The sequence below is a fragment of the Notothenia coriiceps genome, unplaced genomic scaffold (assembly GCF_000735185.1).
Source record: "Notothenia coriiceps isolate Sejong01 unplaced genomic scaffold, NC01 NC01_scaffold00037244, whole genome shotgun sequence".
NCBI classification, from domain to species: domain Eukaryota; kingdom Metazoa; phylum Chordata; class Actinopteri; order Perciformes; family Nototheniidae; genus Notothenia; species Notothenia coriiceps.
The window spans coordinates 19510923-19526186 of record NW_011369945.1 but is presented as its reverse complement, the minus strand read 5'-3'; the positions used below and the strand labels follow the sequence as shown (position 1 = coordinate 19526186).

The following is a 15264-nucleotide window of genomic DNA, read 5'->3' as shown; positions in this document are numbered from 1 at the left end:
AAAAAAAAAATGCGACAACGGCATAAAGTAGTAAGTATTTTATTTACTTTTCAGGATTTTATGTTTCATATGAAAGGCAAAATTAAAATGAATACTTTTCCTCTCCATAGTTTAGGCACATTACAGAAAGGCGATAGTACATGAGACAGTCGGTAACAAAACACAATTGGAGCAAAGAAAAAGTGAAAACAAGTTAGGCTAATGGGCCCTGCACACCCACAGAGATGCTTTTAGTTAGTCTGGTTGATCTAGACCATTTTACAGGTTGATTGGAGTTCACGATGTCCCGCCATAACTGAGCAGCAGTCGCTCGCTCACTGCTGACAGCCAGGAGGCCGACCCAGAGAGAATAAATGAGAGCGGCTGCGTGGGCGTAGCGTGGCTGTGCACGAGGTGAATGATGTGGCTGTGATGATGTGCACACAGACAGAGGCACACAGACATGAGCAGACGGCAATAAGAGCAATGCAGCATTGGAGGGAAAGCTCTCCATAAAGACAATGGAAAGAAAAAACCAACTGTAATATGGGGTAGCCTTGGAATCAATATGAGGCTGCAAACACAAGATGCTAAAAGAATGTAGTTGAGACTAAAGTATTTACTCCTGTCCCTGCTTTTACCTTAGCATAAATCATACCCTATGGCTTAGGTGTGTCTCAGTGGTCAAACACTGACTGAGAATACTGAGTTTACATCATATAGTCATCACATAAAAGCAGAGGAAACACTGTTTCTGATACGAACCTGGAAAGATAACATTGTTGGTTATATACGCGTCTTCCGCCAGCCACAGAAACACAGCTACTGCTAAATCTGAAGCTTACACTCTGCTCCACCCAAAGAGGCTCTCACTCCACAAACGAAGGACATGGAAAAACCCCTGCACTTTTAAAACACGCCAACATTTTGCTCAGGAGAAGTCTGAATTAGCAAGTTAGACAAACAGTTATGAGTCGAAGCTAGAAAGGGAATTTAAAGTTGGGAATGAATTGCAACACGTAGCATTTGACATTCATTTGTGAGCTGTTATCCAGTTGCTTACACGTTGAATTTTGCACATTTCATCACAGATAAATTCAGGGGCAGTTGCAATTTAATGTTTATTGTAGCAGTGCGACTTTAAAAATCCTCAAAAATCCTTTCTGGGAAGCAGCTTTGTGCTGCGACAGAACTCCCCCAGGACTAAAACACCGTGGCAGCACAAACACAAAAGGTCCCTTATGTTTTTGTGCTGCATCAAAACGTTCTCATGGTGTGTATGGGATGTTTTCTTTACAACGGCAATGCAAACGCTCCCACTTGTTCAACAACACTTCATTTCCTTTCAAACACATGGAACTCCTACCTCACAAATGCTGACAAATAAAAACGAATAAGCCGGTTTCAGTAAAACACATTTGGACCTCGAAACCTCTACTTAGAGACATCTGTTTAAACTTAAACTCAAAATGTGAAACAGTTCATTCACTGTAGTCAAAGAGCTGTGTTATGTATGGGAATAGTTATGCTCAACAAATACAGAATAAAAAGCGGCCATAAATTCTATTACGTCTGAAATGTCATTAAAAATATCCACATTTCTGAAATATTTCAATCATAAATCACATAATCAAAAGGCTGCAATGTTAATAGCCTGACTGTATTTACAGTATGGTACATTTTTGAAAATTATGTCAAATGAGAGGTTAGAACTGTGTTCCTCAACTGTTTTAAAAAGGATCAAAAATCAGTTATCAGTATTGTTATTTTAGCCGTAACCTTGCAGCCAATGAACAATCATCTGACACACAAGATGACTGTGCAGCACTTAATAAGGCCCATTTACATTTTGGAAGAGAATGCAGGCTAAAAATCGTAAGGAGGAACATTTTGTTGTATTTAGGTAAGGATTAGTCCTGCGGGAGTGTTCACTAAGTTTTCGCTAATCAAGGGTAACCATTCAGACACTACCCTGATCATTATAAACTAAAATATCAATTGGACTTCAACCTATCGTAGGACAACATGTATCCCTGGTCCGGCTTCATCACACAGTGTGATGATAACATGATTGGAGGAACTCAGGAGTGTGTCAGAATGGCTTGTAAAGGCGCCTGCGAAGCAGGAATATGGAATGATGTGCAGATACTTGGAATGTAAATTAGAAATAAAATGTATGCATGTGTGTTTGTGTGTGCAGATAATACGCTCTCACTTCTTCCAACACAAACAGGCTATGACTTCTTCCTGATGCCTTAAAAAAAAGAAAAAGGGTGAGATATTCCCCCAGGGTTATGGTGTGAGTTTGACTGGAGGCGGTAATTTCCTCTATGAAGCAGAGAGACATTAAAATAGCCGTAGAGAGCCCTCGTGTTTTACACATATACATTTAAAAAATGAAAAAGTCACATTATGAATGTTTTAAAGGCTTAAATAATTAGAATAATTAAAAACATGGAGAAAGAAGCTCTTTGAGAGCAGGTCAGCTGCTGCTGTTCTCCAGCCAACAGCACAGCAGGAATAAATACATATATTCATATACGACTAATAGAGAGAAGAGCGAAGAAACTTAACTGGGGAACAGTTTCAAACTGATACCTTTTATAACTCTCTATTTCCCTCCTCTTAGCCTCCAAACTAGGCAGATGTTGGGCACACCTAAAACCAAGAGAGGGCAGCCCGTCCTCTCGCAACCAGCCCAGAGCGGGACTCTACTCCAGCCTGTTTTTGTTCTCCCATGAATGTCAATTTCTTCTTCCTGTCCCAACGGTCAGCTTCCTCTCAGCGGTCCTCCCTCTACTCTTGTGTCCGAGTCCCTCCTTCCCATCAGGCGAGTGGTGAGAGGGCTGGGCGGTGGGAGAGAGGGGGAGAGAGAGAGAGAGAGGAGTTGGTTTGGAGAATGGAGGGTGAGAGAGCTGCCTGAAATGTAGGCCAAAGCGGTGGTGGGCGTTTCCATGGAAACAGTGTTCACAGCAGTCAGTGACATCATCAGTACGGGGAGAGGCGACTGGGTACGGGNGGGGGAAGGGATAGACGGGTGGGGGGGGTGCAACAGAAATGTGTCCTGATTGGCTTGGACTCAGACACGGTTCTCTCCGCCCACTCTGGTCCTCCGCAGCATCCTGAGGTAAAAACAAAGACAGGAGGATGTCTGGAATCTTCCACCGATACAAAACTCACCGCACAGGCTTAAAAACCTAGATCACCTCATATGTACCTTGTTTGTCTGTTCTGGGGGTCCATGTGGTCCAACAGGGCCTCCTGGGACACCCTGAAGTCCTCCAGAGGGGACTGGTAGCGGGACTCAAAGGAGCCCTCCCTGTAGGCCTGGGCCTGGGCCGGGGCCGGGGACTGGGGCACAGGGGACACGTTGGAGGACGTCGAGGACACGGACTCCCCCGAACGTTCCCGCCCAGATGGGGAGGATGCCGTCACTGACGCAGCCCCCACTGCGATGAACGGGCTCAGAACCTCCCCGTTTTCATCCTGAGAGAAACAGGAGGGGAGACGAAACAAAATGTCAACTCCACATACCTCTACAGTGTTCATGGGACTGTGGTTATCTGTACACTTGGGACTGTATCCAATAGAACTAACATACAGGCTCATTTTGAAGGAACAGTTAGATATATTATATATTTTGAGAAAATAGGGAAACGGCCTACTTAGCTCTGTCCGAAAGTAACCAAATCATCTTATCAGCACCTCTGAAACCTACTAAAATTGACATATTATCGAATGTGTTTAATTTGTATATTAGACTTGTTGACAGAGATCAACACTGGTCTAAAAACAAAATGTTATCTAACATCCAACTTCAAATTGACCGTCTTAAACTTAGACAGTATGAACAAATGATGGGTCTATTTTCTTCACCAGAATCTTTAACTCTTAGTGCTTTATCAAAATGTGTAATAACTTTTTATCTCCTCTTATTTGTCATAAAAAATAGAGAGAATTTGGTAGTTTATTCATATTTTAAACTACATCCTAGATTGCCTTTTTACGTCAACATATTGCATGTTGATGTAGTCAAAGTTGGAGTTTAAAGACGTTGGTGCTGCTTCCTCCTCCTCTCTTCTTCTAGTCATAGTTTCCAATAACGAAAGTAACACTGGAGAGGACCACAACAATGTGAAATGTGTCAGCTAGCTTTGCTTATGTTTTCGGTGCCTGTAGGGTTTGTTGTGGGCGGAAGCGTCACTGAGCAGGATTTGGTAAAGAACAGTCACTCACCCGGCCACTGATGATGTCCATGTGGACCAACAGGGAAGCCAGCTCCAGATCCTCATTGTAGCTGTTCTTCAGAGGGACTGACCGGTAACCTGGTGTTGCAGAAAGACACGTATCTTACAGCAATGATTCCCAACCGGATATAAGGGTAATTTCTGAGAGCACATGAAATCTGTGTGTACCTGTCTTGAGGCTGTGAATGGGGAATGTGGCCTGAGCCAGGAAGTTTTGGTCATTGAACATGTCAATCTCATAAACCACAAAGCGCAGGAAGGCAAAGGCAGCGTTGCATATCGTGAACTCGAATGGCTTTCGGGGCCACGTGGGGTTCAGCCCGTTATCAGCTGGAGAGGACAAGAAGAAGATGGACAGAGAAGTTTGAGAAATGTAAAAATATGTATCATCACTGGTGTCTCAATTGTAACAATAACAGTAACGGCCCGTCCACACAGCAGCGTTAAAAATCTTCCAACGCTTCTGCCCATTGACTTTGAATGGGGGTGACTTCGCTTTTCGCCGAACTGCATTGTGGGGAAGCAAAGCGAAGATTTCCAGGATTTCCAGGATTCAAAAGTTGAGCAATGTTCAACTTTTGAAGCTGAGGTGGAAGCGTCAGCCAATCAAATCCCGTTTATGCAAATCTGACAGTACAAGCGCTAGCCAATCAAACCGCGTGCAAGCTGGGAGAGACTACGCAGGTCATTTTCTATATTCCTGAAAATGGAGGAGAAATTAGTTATTGCGGTAGCAAATCACCCGGTTCTTTATGACCAGTCGCTAATAACTTACCGGGATACAAACCGGAGGAACCAGGCATGGAGGGAGGTGGCAGAGACAGTGGGTGAAACTGGTAGGTTTTCGACTGTTTGGGGATTTTATATCCAGTTTACTTCGTTTAAACATTGCTAGCAGGCATAGACAGTATCTTTAGCCAGCATGGAATGTAGCATAAAATAGCACCATCGACATTAATCTCATAAATGTTCATCATAGCCCTTCCCGCTGACACTTTACCTCTGCCACATCATAGACTATATGCACCACATTAATGCACACAATGTCATACTCCTTTCTGCACATATTCTGAGTGGAGAAGAACCGGGGTTTTTTGCTTTGTATGTCGGGGGCGGGATATTCATGTGATTGGTTGTTCGTCGCGTTGCTCGCAAAAAATCCCCAAGCTTTCAGAAACGCCCACCTCCAAGATTTTCACGACTTTTTTAACGCTGCTGTGTGGACGGGCCGTAACAGTATAACAACTCTTTCTTCCAGTAACAGCAGTGAAAAAACAACATTCAGCAATAACTTAAAACATAAAATGTCTAGACAATTGCATCCATGTGTCAAAATTCAGTATAATTACACTAAATGACACTGAAAGAAACAGGGGCTATGGAGTGTTGCAGGGATGACATATTGATTCCTGATTCGTTTAAGAAAAAGCCATCAGACTTTTTTATATTACACAAAATAAGCATGAAAATGACATGTTTTTTCAGCAAGATGTTCTTCACTAATGAAAAACACTTTTTATGAATTTTAAAGCGTAAATGCAGGCCCAACAAGCACACCCGCTCCACTGTCCCATGAGCTGATGTCCCACCAACAAGCTAAAGGCAGAATAGTGTTTGTTGTGTTGACGTCTAATGTTCCCGATGACAGCAAGTCTTTTTGTGTGGTGGGGAATTTACTGACATGTCGTAAACAAAAGTTGAAAATCTCTTAAACTTGTGTTAACCACAGACCTTATTTTTAGACATCTGACTCTAAACCTATTCAATTAAAAACATCTACTTCAAGATAAAGGAGCTGCAAGTTCAAAAACACTGATTTAAGGATTTTAGGACTCATTCCTTCAGGGAGCTTTTTTTGCATTGGCTAATTGTGTCTTCTGCTGGAAGAACCACACTGCAGATAGACAACCATTAATGAACAGCAAACAGCAGAGAATAAAAGCATACTCATTATTTAGAATGTAAGCTATATAAAACTTATGTTATCATTGTTAAAAGGTTTAAGGTTATTTGTATAGTTACATTTGAATTTGGTGTAAATACTTGTCTTTAGCATCCTTTCTTCTAACAAGAGTACAGTAAGTGGCTAAGAACATCAATAACACAAAGCGAAGAAACACATTTGTAAAAACGTGTTTTAACAATGTTACTTATCCGTCTAAATCCTGATTACAGCTGTTTGAACTGTGTCTGATGTGTTCTCTTTGTATTCCCACACATGGCTAAGTTGTTTGTACAACTTCCTGTTTTTCTTGGAGCAGGAAATTGCACGAGGGTAATGTATCCAGTAAACAGTAACTACTCCTTCCTTCAGTTTCGGCAGAGTATCACTTCATTACTGTCAGACAAACCCATCGTAAAAAGTCAAGAGTAACGCTCACCTTCTGAGTCAGTTTTTTGCTTGGCACTGTCGTAATCCGCCCCGCACACCTCGATCTCGATCAAAGGACAAACTATGCCGCGTCCGTGTTTGGGCAAGTGCCGGGCGCCCAAAACCTTCAGAAGAGGAAAACAGATCTTTACACTTGTTTCAGAGCATGAATACAAACACATCCCCTATGGCAGTCTGACACTGTTGGCAAACCATCACACACACAAATCAGACAACTGCTCTTGAAATCCTTGTGAAGTGTCACGCTGAATCTAAAAATATGTGTGTCATATCTGTATATTCAGATGTAACCGAGTTCTTATCAAGAGGAGTGTGAGCAGGGCTTTTTAAAAAGGACCTTATTTGGAGTTGTGTGTCACAGCTGCTGCTGCTGCTGCTGCTGCAGGACTTGACCTTGGTAATTAACGACTCAAATCAGTGGCCGGCCAACAACAACCACCTAGCGCTATTTTTATAAACACACGCGCATGCACCCGTCCATTTCACCTCATGCAGTGTCTCTTATACTCTCCCGCTGGAGAGGAGCGCCTCGCAGTTTGAAAACAACTGCACAAGGGCATCACTCGAACTCATTCCAAATCTGTCTTTGCTCTACCTCTATCTCGAGGGTGATTTGTTCGACGCCTCGTAGCGTATGCCTGTCGAAGGGATCAAAGTTGTCGTCCCTCATGATGGGCGGCTCCAGGACGTAGCCGCTCTTTCCGTTCAGCATGAAGAGAGCCTGGTTCATCTGCATGGGCTTGTCTGCACAGGGAGGGAAGAGGAAAGGTAAATCAAACAAATGTATAACGATTAAGAAAAAAAACATATTCTTATATATAAGGATTTGCTACCTGATAGCACATACCTTTTTCCACTTAATTTCAGAGAACAACAATTCTCCCCTGTAGTTGATTTAACATATTACTATTATAGTGATGGCTGATGCAGGCAAAAATACAACACATTTCAAAATATACACATCCCTGGGCAAACTAAGAAAACTGCTGCCATCTATATGTTAAACATCTTTATTGTGATACCAAATGTCGTGCTATTTTAACAGGTTTTGATGATGCTGTCCCTGAGGCAATATTGAAATAGGATTTGGCTGATGCTGAGATTTGATTTTAAAGCCGTTATTTGCCGATACCCATTATCGCACATCCAGAATTTCATCTGCTCCTACGGGACGGTTTCTACCTGCTGTCTGGAAGTTGAGTGCTACCAGCTGGGACCCACAGAGCCACATGGGCAGAGGGTCGTAGTTGGAGGAGTCTAGTCTCTGTCCTCTGGGGTAGATCCTGGACAGCTGCAGTCGATTGTACTGCAGGAACTTCTTCCCCTTGATCTTGTTGACGTACTTCTCTGCCTTGGTCTCGGGGAAGGATGACATGTCCCGGAAACAGGCCCGCTCTGTGCCAATCTCTACAGGAGGCAGAGGACAGAATTTAATACTGAATTGGTACTATTCAGTATTAAGTATTATTAGTATTTGTATGTGTTATGTTAACAGTCCAAAAGTGTGCATTATCCTTACTGTCTTCGTCAAATGGCACAGGCCTACAGTAGATGACCAGGTCGGATAATTCCAGTGCAATCTTCTTCCTCCTCTCCATCATCTTCCCCTCCTCCAGCTGTGCAGAGGGACACATACTTTAAATACAGCTGTTCCAACAGTATCGCATGTCATTTCAAATCACTGACGCGAACACTGCCTAAAGCTTTTTTCCTCCCTCAACAAATACTGCTCAGGTAAAACAAGAAAGCTTCCAGGTGTGAAATGTGTAACGGTGCGATTTTGAAGAATGGCATTCCCGACAAACACCATATGAGCTCACTGCTCAGTGAGGCAAACACAAGTCCTGACCGGCGTGAGCGTGGTATGAGTCCTGACCCGCATTCTCTGTCAGCCATGTGGTAGATATATATATCTATTTACCTTGGCCTCTGATGTCATCGTGACTTCACGGATCTTGAACACCCATTCCTTGAGTTCCTCCTGGGTGCTGGCAGCGACGTCCAGCACCGGGCCGCTCCGCATGGAGGTGCTCGGCACCAGGGAGAAGACATGAGGCCGGCTGCCCTTCCCATCAGTACGCACAACTAGAAATGTAAGAAAGACAAGTTGAAAACTTGCTATGAGGAGGACAAACACAGGTTCCCTTTCCTATTTGAGCTCAGACCAGACCGTGTTACCATCAGGAATATCAAAATCATTTTAATTTGCTTGCATCTATGAAAATGTTATAACATTTTATAAAATACTAACAAATAACAAATATGTAAGTGAAAAGGAGCAATGGCAGATAAAGAGAAAATGCTTTTGTCTGCAGGTTATAATTGTTTTTACAGAATCAGTTTAAACTACTGTTGCATTGGTCTTCATAAAAAACACTGAGGCTTTTTTGTGTTTAAACATCTTAGTCTTTTGCAATCTGAATTGGACTTGCTTTTAAAAAGGTTGGAGGCAAACAAGGTCAAGCATAATAGGTACTTGCATTTTTTATTTGCAGTTTGTAAACATAACACTCAAAGTGGGCCCCTCCCCCCTGGCTCAGCAAGGCGTATGGTACTCCAGTGGGGGAAAGCCAACCCCAGATACACTATCATTTAAAAACAAAGATTTCTCCAACTGGCATTTCACCTCTCTATATGTTAAAGCAATATATTAAATAATGTGTTGTGTCCATGCCATGTCCCCCATGACTTTGGATACATACTTAAGAAAATATACAAATCTGCCTCTGCAGATACAGACACCGCCTATCACTTCTGGTGGGTCATAATGGATGGGTCAAAGGGATTATTTTTGTATGAGTCCATATATAGTTTTGTTGGAACATCATTCTCATTGTGCCTTCAAAGTTTAAATAATATAAACTTTGAGCAACCGCGGTGTCTCACGTAGAGATACCGCAGGTCCTTCCTTCCTGCAGAGGTCCGACTGTATAACCAAGGCCCCTGGTAGAGCCCCCCCACACACACAACAACACAGACTATAACACCCCTTGTTGTTAAATACCAACTATGTGCAATACATATATATGCCGTTAATATATACCTGGTTGCTATATCTCAGAACTGTTACAGGATGTGTATTTTGTAAATTGTGTCCTTTTTATTATCTTTAATGTTTTTGTATGCATGCTTCTTAGGTAACATTAAGCTGTCTTTGGCTCTTTTCTGCTGTAACAATGTAAATGTCCCCTCTGTGGGACTAAACAAGTATTCTGATTCTGAGCACATCAGCGAGTGGTGTGCAAGATAAACAGCAGCTCTGCTACAAGGTTCACCGTCATCACTTTCTCCACAATGGCTTCAACTGCTGTGACTGTGCCAGTGGTCATGTGAAGGAACAAAGTGTACGAGAGGATGTTGTTCAGTATTTCCCCGGACCACCACTAGATGGAGCCAAAGAGCCAAAGCAGAGCGCCGGGCTCAGGTATTAAGTGTGGTTAGAAGAGGCTACAACAACGCATGACAGCATGTGCCAACACTAATGGGTGTGTATTGACTAAACAGTAGGATGTCAATAAAATACCAGATACAGAGCTGAGAGAAAAGCAAGGATAGAAATAAAACCAAATAGTGCAGAATGAATAATAGAAGAGGTTGATAATGGACACAAACGACGATAGAGCGGTGACTTTGCACTTGTAAAATAAAGAGGGCAGAAATGCTGTGCATGAATTAGAAGCCAAAAAAGGGGGATGACCCTGCGCCATGGTGACAGAGTCAAACAGGAAGCGGAGAAGCGACTCACCGATCTGACAGGAAGACACGTCCACACTTCCTCTCAGCAGGTCTCCAAGGGGGCTGTTTTCTGTCATCTCCTGCATTGATGGAGAGAATGAGGATTAGGAAAGAAGACGACCCAAACGTTCTGTGGACGGTTGCAGGTGCACCGATTCCACTTGAAATATACTGGGTTTGTTCCTCACAGTTCTATCGGGCTCCACTGCTGACGGACTGATCTCCTCCACATAATTAGCAGGAAACCACAGCTGCTTCTTCCCTCCATAGTCACCCTTCCACCTGAGAGGAAAAACAATGGGAGGAGATGATAGTTGAAACAAAGTATACCTAAAATTAGTGGTGCAGTGATGAGGTGTTTTTCTAAGCTCTGTGGCAAAAATACATGTAAGATACTTAACAAGTTCTGATCAGCTCCACATATGAACACCGCATTGGGATTTTTTTGGTGTAAATCTGTTGCCAGAATAAAAAGCTATAAACAAAATACATCATGGCCTGCATCACCAGCGCATGATGACGTTTAGTCGTTTATTTAGTCACTTCTGGACATTTACGAGTGGGTTAATTACTGTAGAAAATACGTCGTAGAACTAAATGTGAAAAAACTCTGAAGCTTGTGTTAGCCACAAATCTTATTTCAGGAATCTAACCACAAACAATCTTTATGACTAAGAGCGGACGTGGTCAAATGATGAATCATTTCTGGGTTTTAGGATTCCTGCACCACTCTATTGGGTTGATATTAAAATGGTGGATTTTCTTTATCCTATCCTTTAGTCCTACCCTGTATAATTCCCCCCTTCAGAACGCTTCGCTGTCTCTACCTGCACAAATATAATTGATCTTAATGGATAATTAAGAGTCACTCACCATCCTCCTTCCTGTTTGTCTACATTAGAGATAACAGCGTTCTTAATGAAGGAGAGCTCGTCGTCTCTCTGGGCTTTATACTCGTACATGGCTCTCACTGTGCACTGAAAGACAAGGCATACGGTTGAGACACACATCTTTCCATATGGATATCCAGTTGCAGATGTTCTCAACACAAACTCCTCCAGACTGAACACTCACCTTAAATGTTGGCATTTGGTTGGCCTCCACGTAAAAGCCTGGATTTCTGCCCTCGTACAGTGACCCGTAGTCCGGCTCCTATTGGACGACAGATTATGTTTCAATAAGCCCTCTCACTAGGCTGCAGGAGGTTTTACAACAGAGGGCAAACTACAGAGAGACATTTGTTGTTTTTAAGATTGTATATTACTTTACACAGACAACATTATGTGCATTTCTAACCAGTGAGCCTCTGATTGTGTGGCGGTACTCACAGCAGTGCCTATCTTCTCCAGTGTGTCCTCATTGATGGGATAGCGCAGTTTCATTTTGCGGTACAGAGGGTGCTTCTCATAGTAGCTGATGAGATCTACCAGGCTGTCGAACTCTGAGGTGCCCAGCACCACGGTCTGACCCTCCTGCTGCACCCTGCAGTGCTTTATCTTTCCCTCGGCCCTGTGAAGGAAACAGACATTATGTCTGTGATCTGGCTTCGAAACTTAAATGTGAATAAATGATGTTCTAGGATTTATTTTGGCTCTTGTTGATTACTGCAATGGTCTTCACACATGTATTACCCAGGCTTCCATACATCTCCTTCAAAATGCTGCTGCCAGGATTATCAGAAGTTTGAAAAAACAAGATCATTTTATTATCATTTCTAACCTTCTCAGAGGTTGCTTCATTAATAACGGCTTTAAAATCTCTTTCTGAAAAAAGTTTTATCTCTGTGTGATTTATATTTATTTGCTATTTTCTTTCTTGCTCTTGATGAGAAGCACTTTATAACATTGTTTAGAAAGGCGCTATATTAATAAAACATATTGCCTTTCTCTTCAGTCAACCTTGTATTGAACAGAGGAATTGTCACACCTTTCAAAGGAATAGGATATTAAAAGTTACCTGAAGGAAATGGCAAACGAGTTAGCCTCCGCCCTCTTCCTCACAAGGAAAGCCCCGTCACGTGGGACCCTCATGAGCATGTTTTCTGCGTGGCTCCTGGAGAGGTTGGCATGGTACCATCTGGACAACAAAACACAGACAGGCGGCAAATGGTTACAGATGTTTCACTTCACACCTCGTGTACGTTCACAGCTACCAGTCTACAATGTGAATCAACTCCAAGTAAAAGAGGCAATACAAATAACATGATTTAAAACATACAAATGAATAAGTCAAATAATAATGCGGATATAGCAGTAACAGCTGTCAGGCATTGTTGTAGCCTTGTAGAGAATATTTGTTTCTTGATGAGACTCACTCTTTGCTCTCGTGAGCATTGGTCTGAGGCACCGGCTCTGTCAGCTTCATCTCAAACTCGTTGCAGCGCAGCGCCACCTGCTGGTAGTGGTTGATGAGGGCGAAGAGCGTGTCGAACACCAGGTTGTCAGTCAGGTAGAATTTGGGGCTGCCTGCCTCCTGACGAGAGTGGATACGACAGTGCTGAACCCGCCCCGAACGCCTGGTGCAAAGATTGGTAAAACGAAAAAAATTGAAAATTGTGATTCTTTTATAAGTAACAGTTATGACAGACAAGTTAATGAAAAACAACCGCTTTGTTAACCTTGAACATAATGCCCTCTGCGTGTGAGCATTGTTCCCGTACATTGTGGTGAATCACATACATGCCGATTGATTAGCTTTGACGTTAACTCCGCTTTGCATAACAGCAGAGAGAAGGTGAATGATCACAACCCCATTCAATCAATGACGGAGTGGCACTGATTGATCTGCCACTGTGTCACTGTTATTTGCACTGCAGTGCTCAACCCCACATAACACACCAGAGAGTTTCCCACTAACATATACAGAAGCCAAAGATAAGAGCAACAATGGCAACTGGCAATAATCCAATTAATGAAATGATCATGAAAAATAAATGTTACTTTGATATAATCTTGTGTTGTCGATGACAAATACAAATGAAATTCTCTTTGTAAATATCAAAAATGGTTCAAATAAATATAATTCTACAGTAAAACCCACAAATGTGTAATTTCCCACCACTAGGGGCCTCACAACATTCGCAAAGGGACTACGACACCATTATAGGCGACCAAATGAGACATGCTGTTGCTTTGGTTTGTTTGCAAATTGTTGGAAACGTGAAATAATGTAGCGAATGAAGCTCAACAAAATATAAACCATTTGTCTAGTAGTTTAAGACACTTGCAGAAATATCCCATTATAGTACAGTAAACAGCATTCAATGACCATTTCCTATCTATGTGATTAATTTATATTTTCAATTCAGTTTATTAATGTCAAATAAATATCTTTCAACTCTGAAACAAACACATAGAAGACTTAACAAATAAGTCTGATGGTAGTATCATGGTTGACGTACCAGAAAGACAGTGTGTAGTCTCCCACGAAGGTCTCGCTCTCTCGGACCAGGAAGGAGCCATCGGGCGCTCCGGTCTCCAGGCAGTACTCGGACAGTAACCTCTCGGCGATCTGCCGCCCGTCCCGCCCGGCGCCCAGCTTCCCGTGGAACCACTTCTCCGTCACATGCTGGTCCATACCGTTGGACGGCTGGCGGATTAGAGAGGAAGAAGTTGGTCAACTGATGTGAGCTCAGTGTTGGTAAAATGACAAATACTACGGTCTAAAAATACATAACTTAATACTTAACTTACTTTAATACGTTACGCAGAATGGGTATTTTCACAGTATTTTCTTATTATGGTTATTATATTAAACTGTTTTTATACATGCAAGAGTATTTTCGTATTGTAGTTTGTCAATGTGGACCAAATGGACATACTTGGATACTGTGTAGATTAGTAGTACAGTGCTGCATTATACCATATCAGCACATCCTGTGTTTTTATATGAACAAAGTCATTTTTAACTGCGAGTGTTAAATAAATGTAGAAAATGTAGTGGAGTAGAAGTATAAAATAGCATGAAATTGAAATACTCAAGTCAAGCACAAATATGTCAAAAAAGTACTGAGGTACAATGCTTGAGTAAATCTACTTTGTCTCTTTCCACCACAGTAGGAATTAATTTGAACTGCATGTGTCCGCCTTATTTAGCTGCACCAGCCTAAAATGGCCTCCTTGCTGATCCTGGTACAGGTTTTTAAAATATATATTTATTCAAGCTGTCCTCATCCTCTTTAAATAAAGCACTCCTATAACATCATGTAAATTAAGTGCAATGTCTGTCCACAGGTCCTGTTGCAAATCCTGTTGGTAACCACTAGGGTTGCAAAATTCCAGGAATTTTCAAAGATGGAAACTTTCCACGGGAATGAACGGGAATTTATGGGAATAAACTGGGAATTTTCGAAAATTGAAAAGGTTGGCTTCTGTCATAAGGGAACTAAATATAGTTGGGGGAAAGTATATTGTTAGCAATAATCTTTGACTAAAACAAACACGATGCCATTCAAAGTGACACTTGAATATCCATGCCATGAGCACACTGCTTTACTGCATGGCTATTGAGATCACACAAAGTTTCGCAACAGGCTCAAAAATGTGAGTGGAAAAACTGGTTGGCATTCGGGCAAACCTTAGGCCCCGGCGAGGAAGCACACGGCAAAACGCATAGGATTAACGCAATCGCAAAAAAGCTTCCGTCCACACGCAATATTCACCGGCAGAGCCGGCCCGACCCATTAAGCGACCTAAGCGGCCACTTAGGGCCCCGCAGCCACTAGGGGCCCCCTAGCAAAAAAAAAATAATGAAAAAAAAAAAAATAATGAAAAAAAAAAAATAATAATAATAATCTCAGTACACCGTCGCCGTGATAAGTATGTTTAATTAATTGTGTTAATATGCCTAGATTGCCTACTCTCAAAGTCATGTATTATATTATTGAGTCAATCATATACAGTGGGGCAAAAA

General features: G+C 42.1%; 1 protein-coding gene across 2 annotated transcripts in view; it reads right to left on the bottom strand.

The window, feature by feature from the left end:
- Nucleotides 1-23: 23 nt before the first annotated feature.
- The window catches only part of plcg1 (phospholipase C, gamma 1), a 34068-nt gene continuing 18827 nt past the window's right edge, over nucleotides 24-15264 (bottom strand). The window contains exons 17-33 of one of the 2 annotated variants that reach the window (XM_010793837.1): nucleotides 13754-13941; nucleotides 12668-12868; nucleotides 12310-12429; nucleotides 11682-11862; nucleotides 11428-11505; nucleotides 11227-11330; nucleotides 10542-10635; nucleotides 10364-10433; nucleotides 8540-8703; nucleotides 8138-8234; nucleotides 7801-8025; nucleotides 7214-7362; nucleotides 6608-6722; nucleotides 4395-4556; nucleotides 4216-4304; nucleotides 3197-3465; nucleotides 24-3101 (exon numbers count right to left, since the gene is read on the bottom strand). In XM_010793837.1, coding sequence (XP_010792139.1) covers nucleotides 3059-3101; nucleotides 3197-3465; nucleotides 4216-4304; nucleotides 4395-4556; nucleotides 6608-6722; nucleotides 7214-7362; nucleotides 7801-8025; nucleotides 8138-8234; nucleotides 8540-8703; nucleotides 10364-10433; nucleotides 10542-10635; nucleotides 11227-11330; nucleotides 11428-11505; nucleotides 11682-11862; nucleotides 12310-12429; nucleotides 12668-12868; nucleotides 13754-13941 — 2349 coding nt within the window. In that variant the 3' untranslated portion in view covers nucleotides 24-3058. The remainder of the gene's footprint in view (nucleotides 3102-3196; nucleotides 3466-4215; nucleotides 4305-4394; nucleotides 4557-6607; nucleotides 6723-7213; nucleotides 7363-7800; nucleotides 8026-8137; nucleotides 8235-8539; nucleotides 8704-10363; nucleotides 10434-10541; nucleotides 10636-11226; nucleotides 11331-11427; nucleotides 11506-11681; nucleotides 11863-12309; nucleotides 12430-12667; nucleotides 12869-13753; nucleotides 13942-15264) is intronic. The other variant, XM_010793836.1, reaches the window with a different exon arrangement.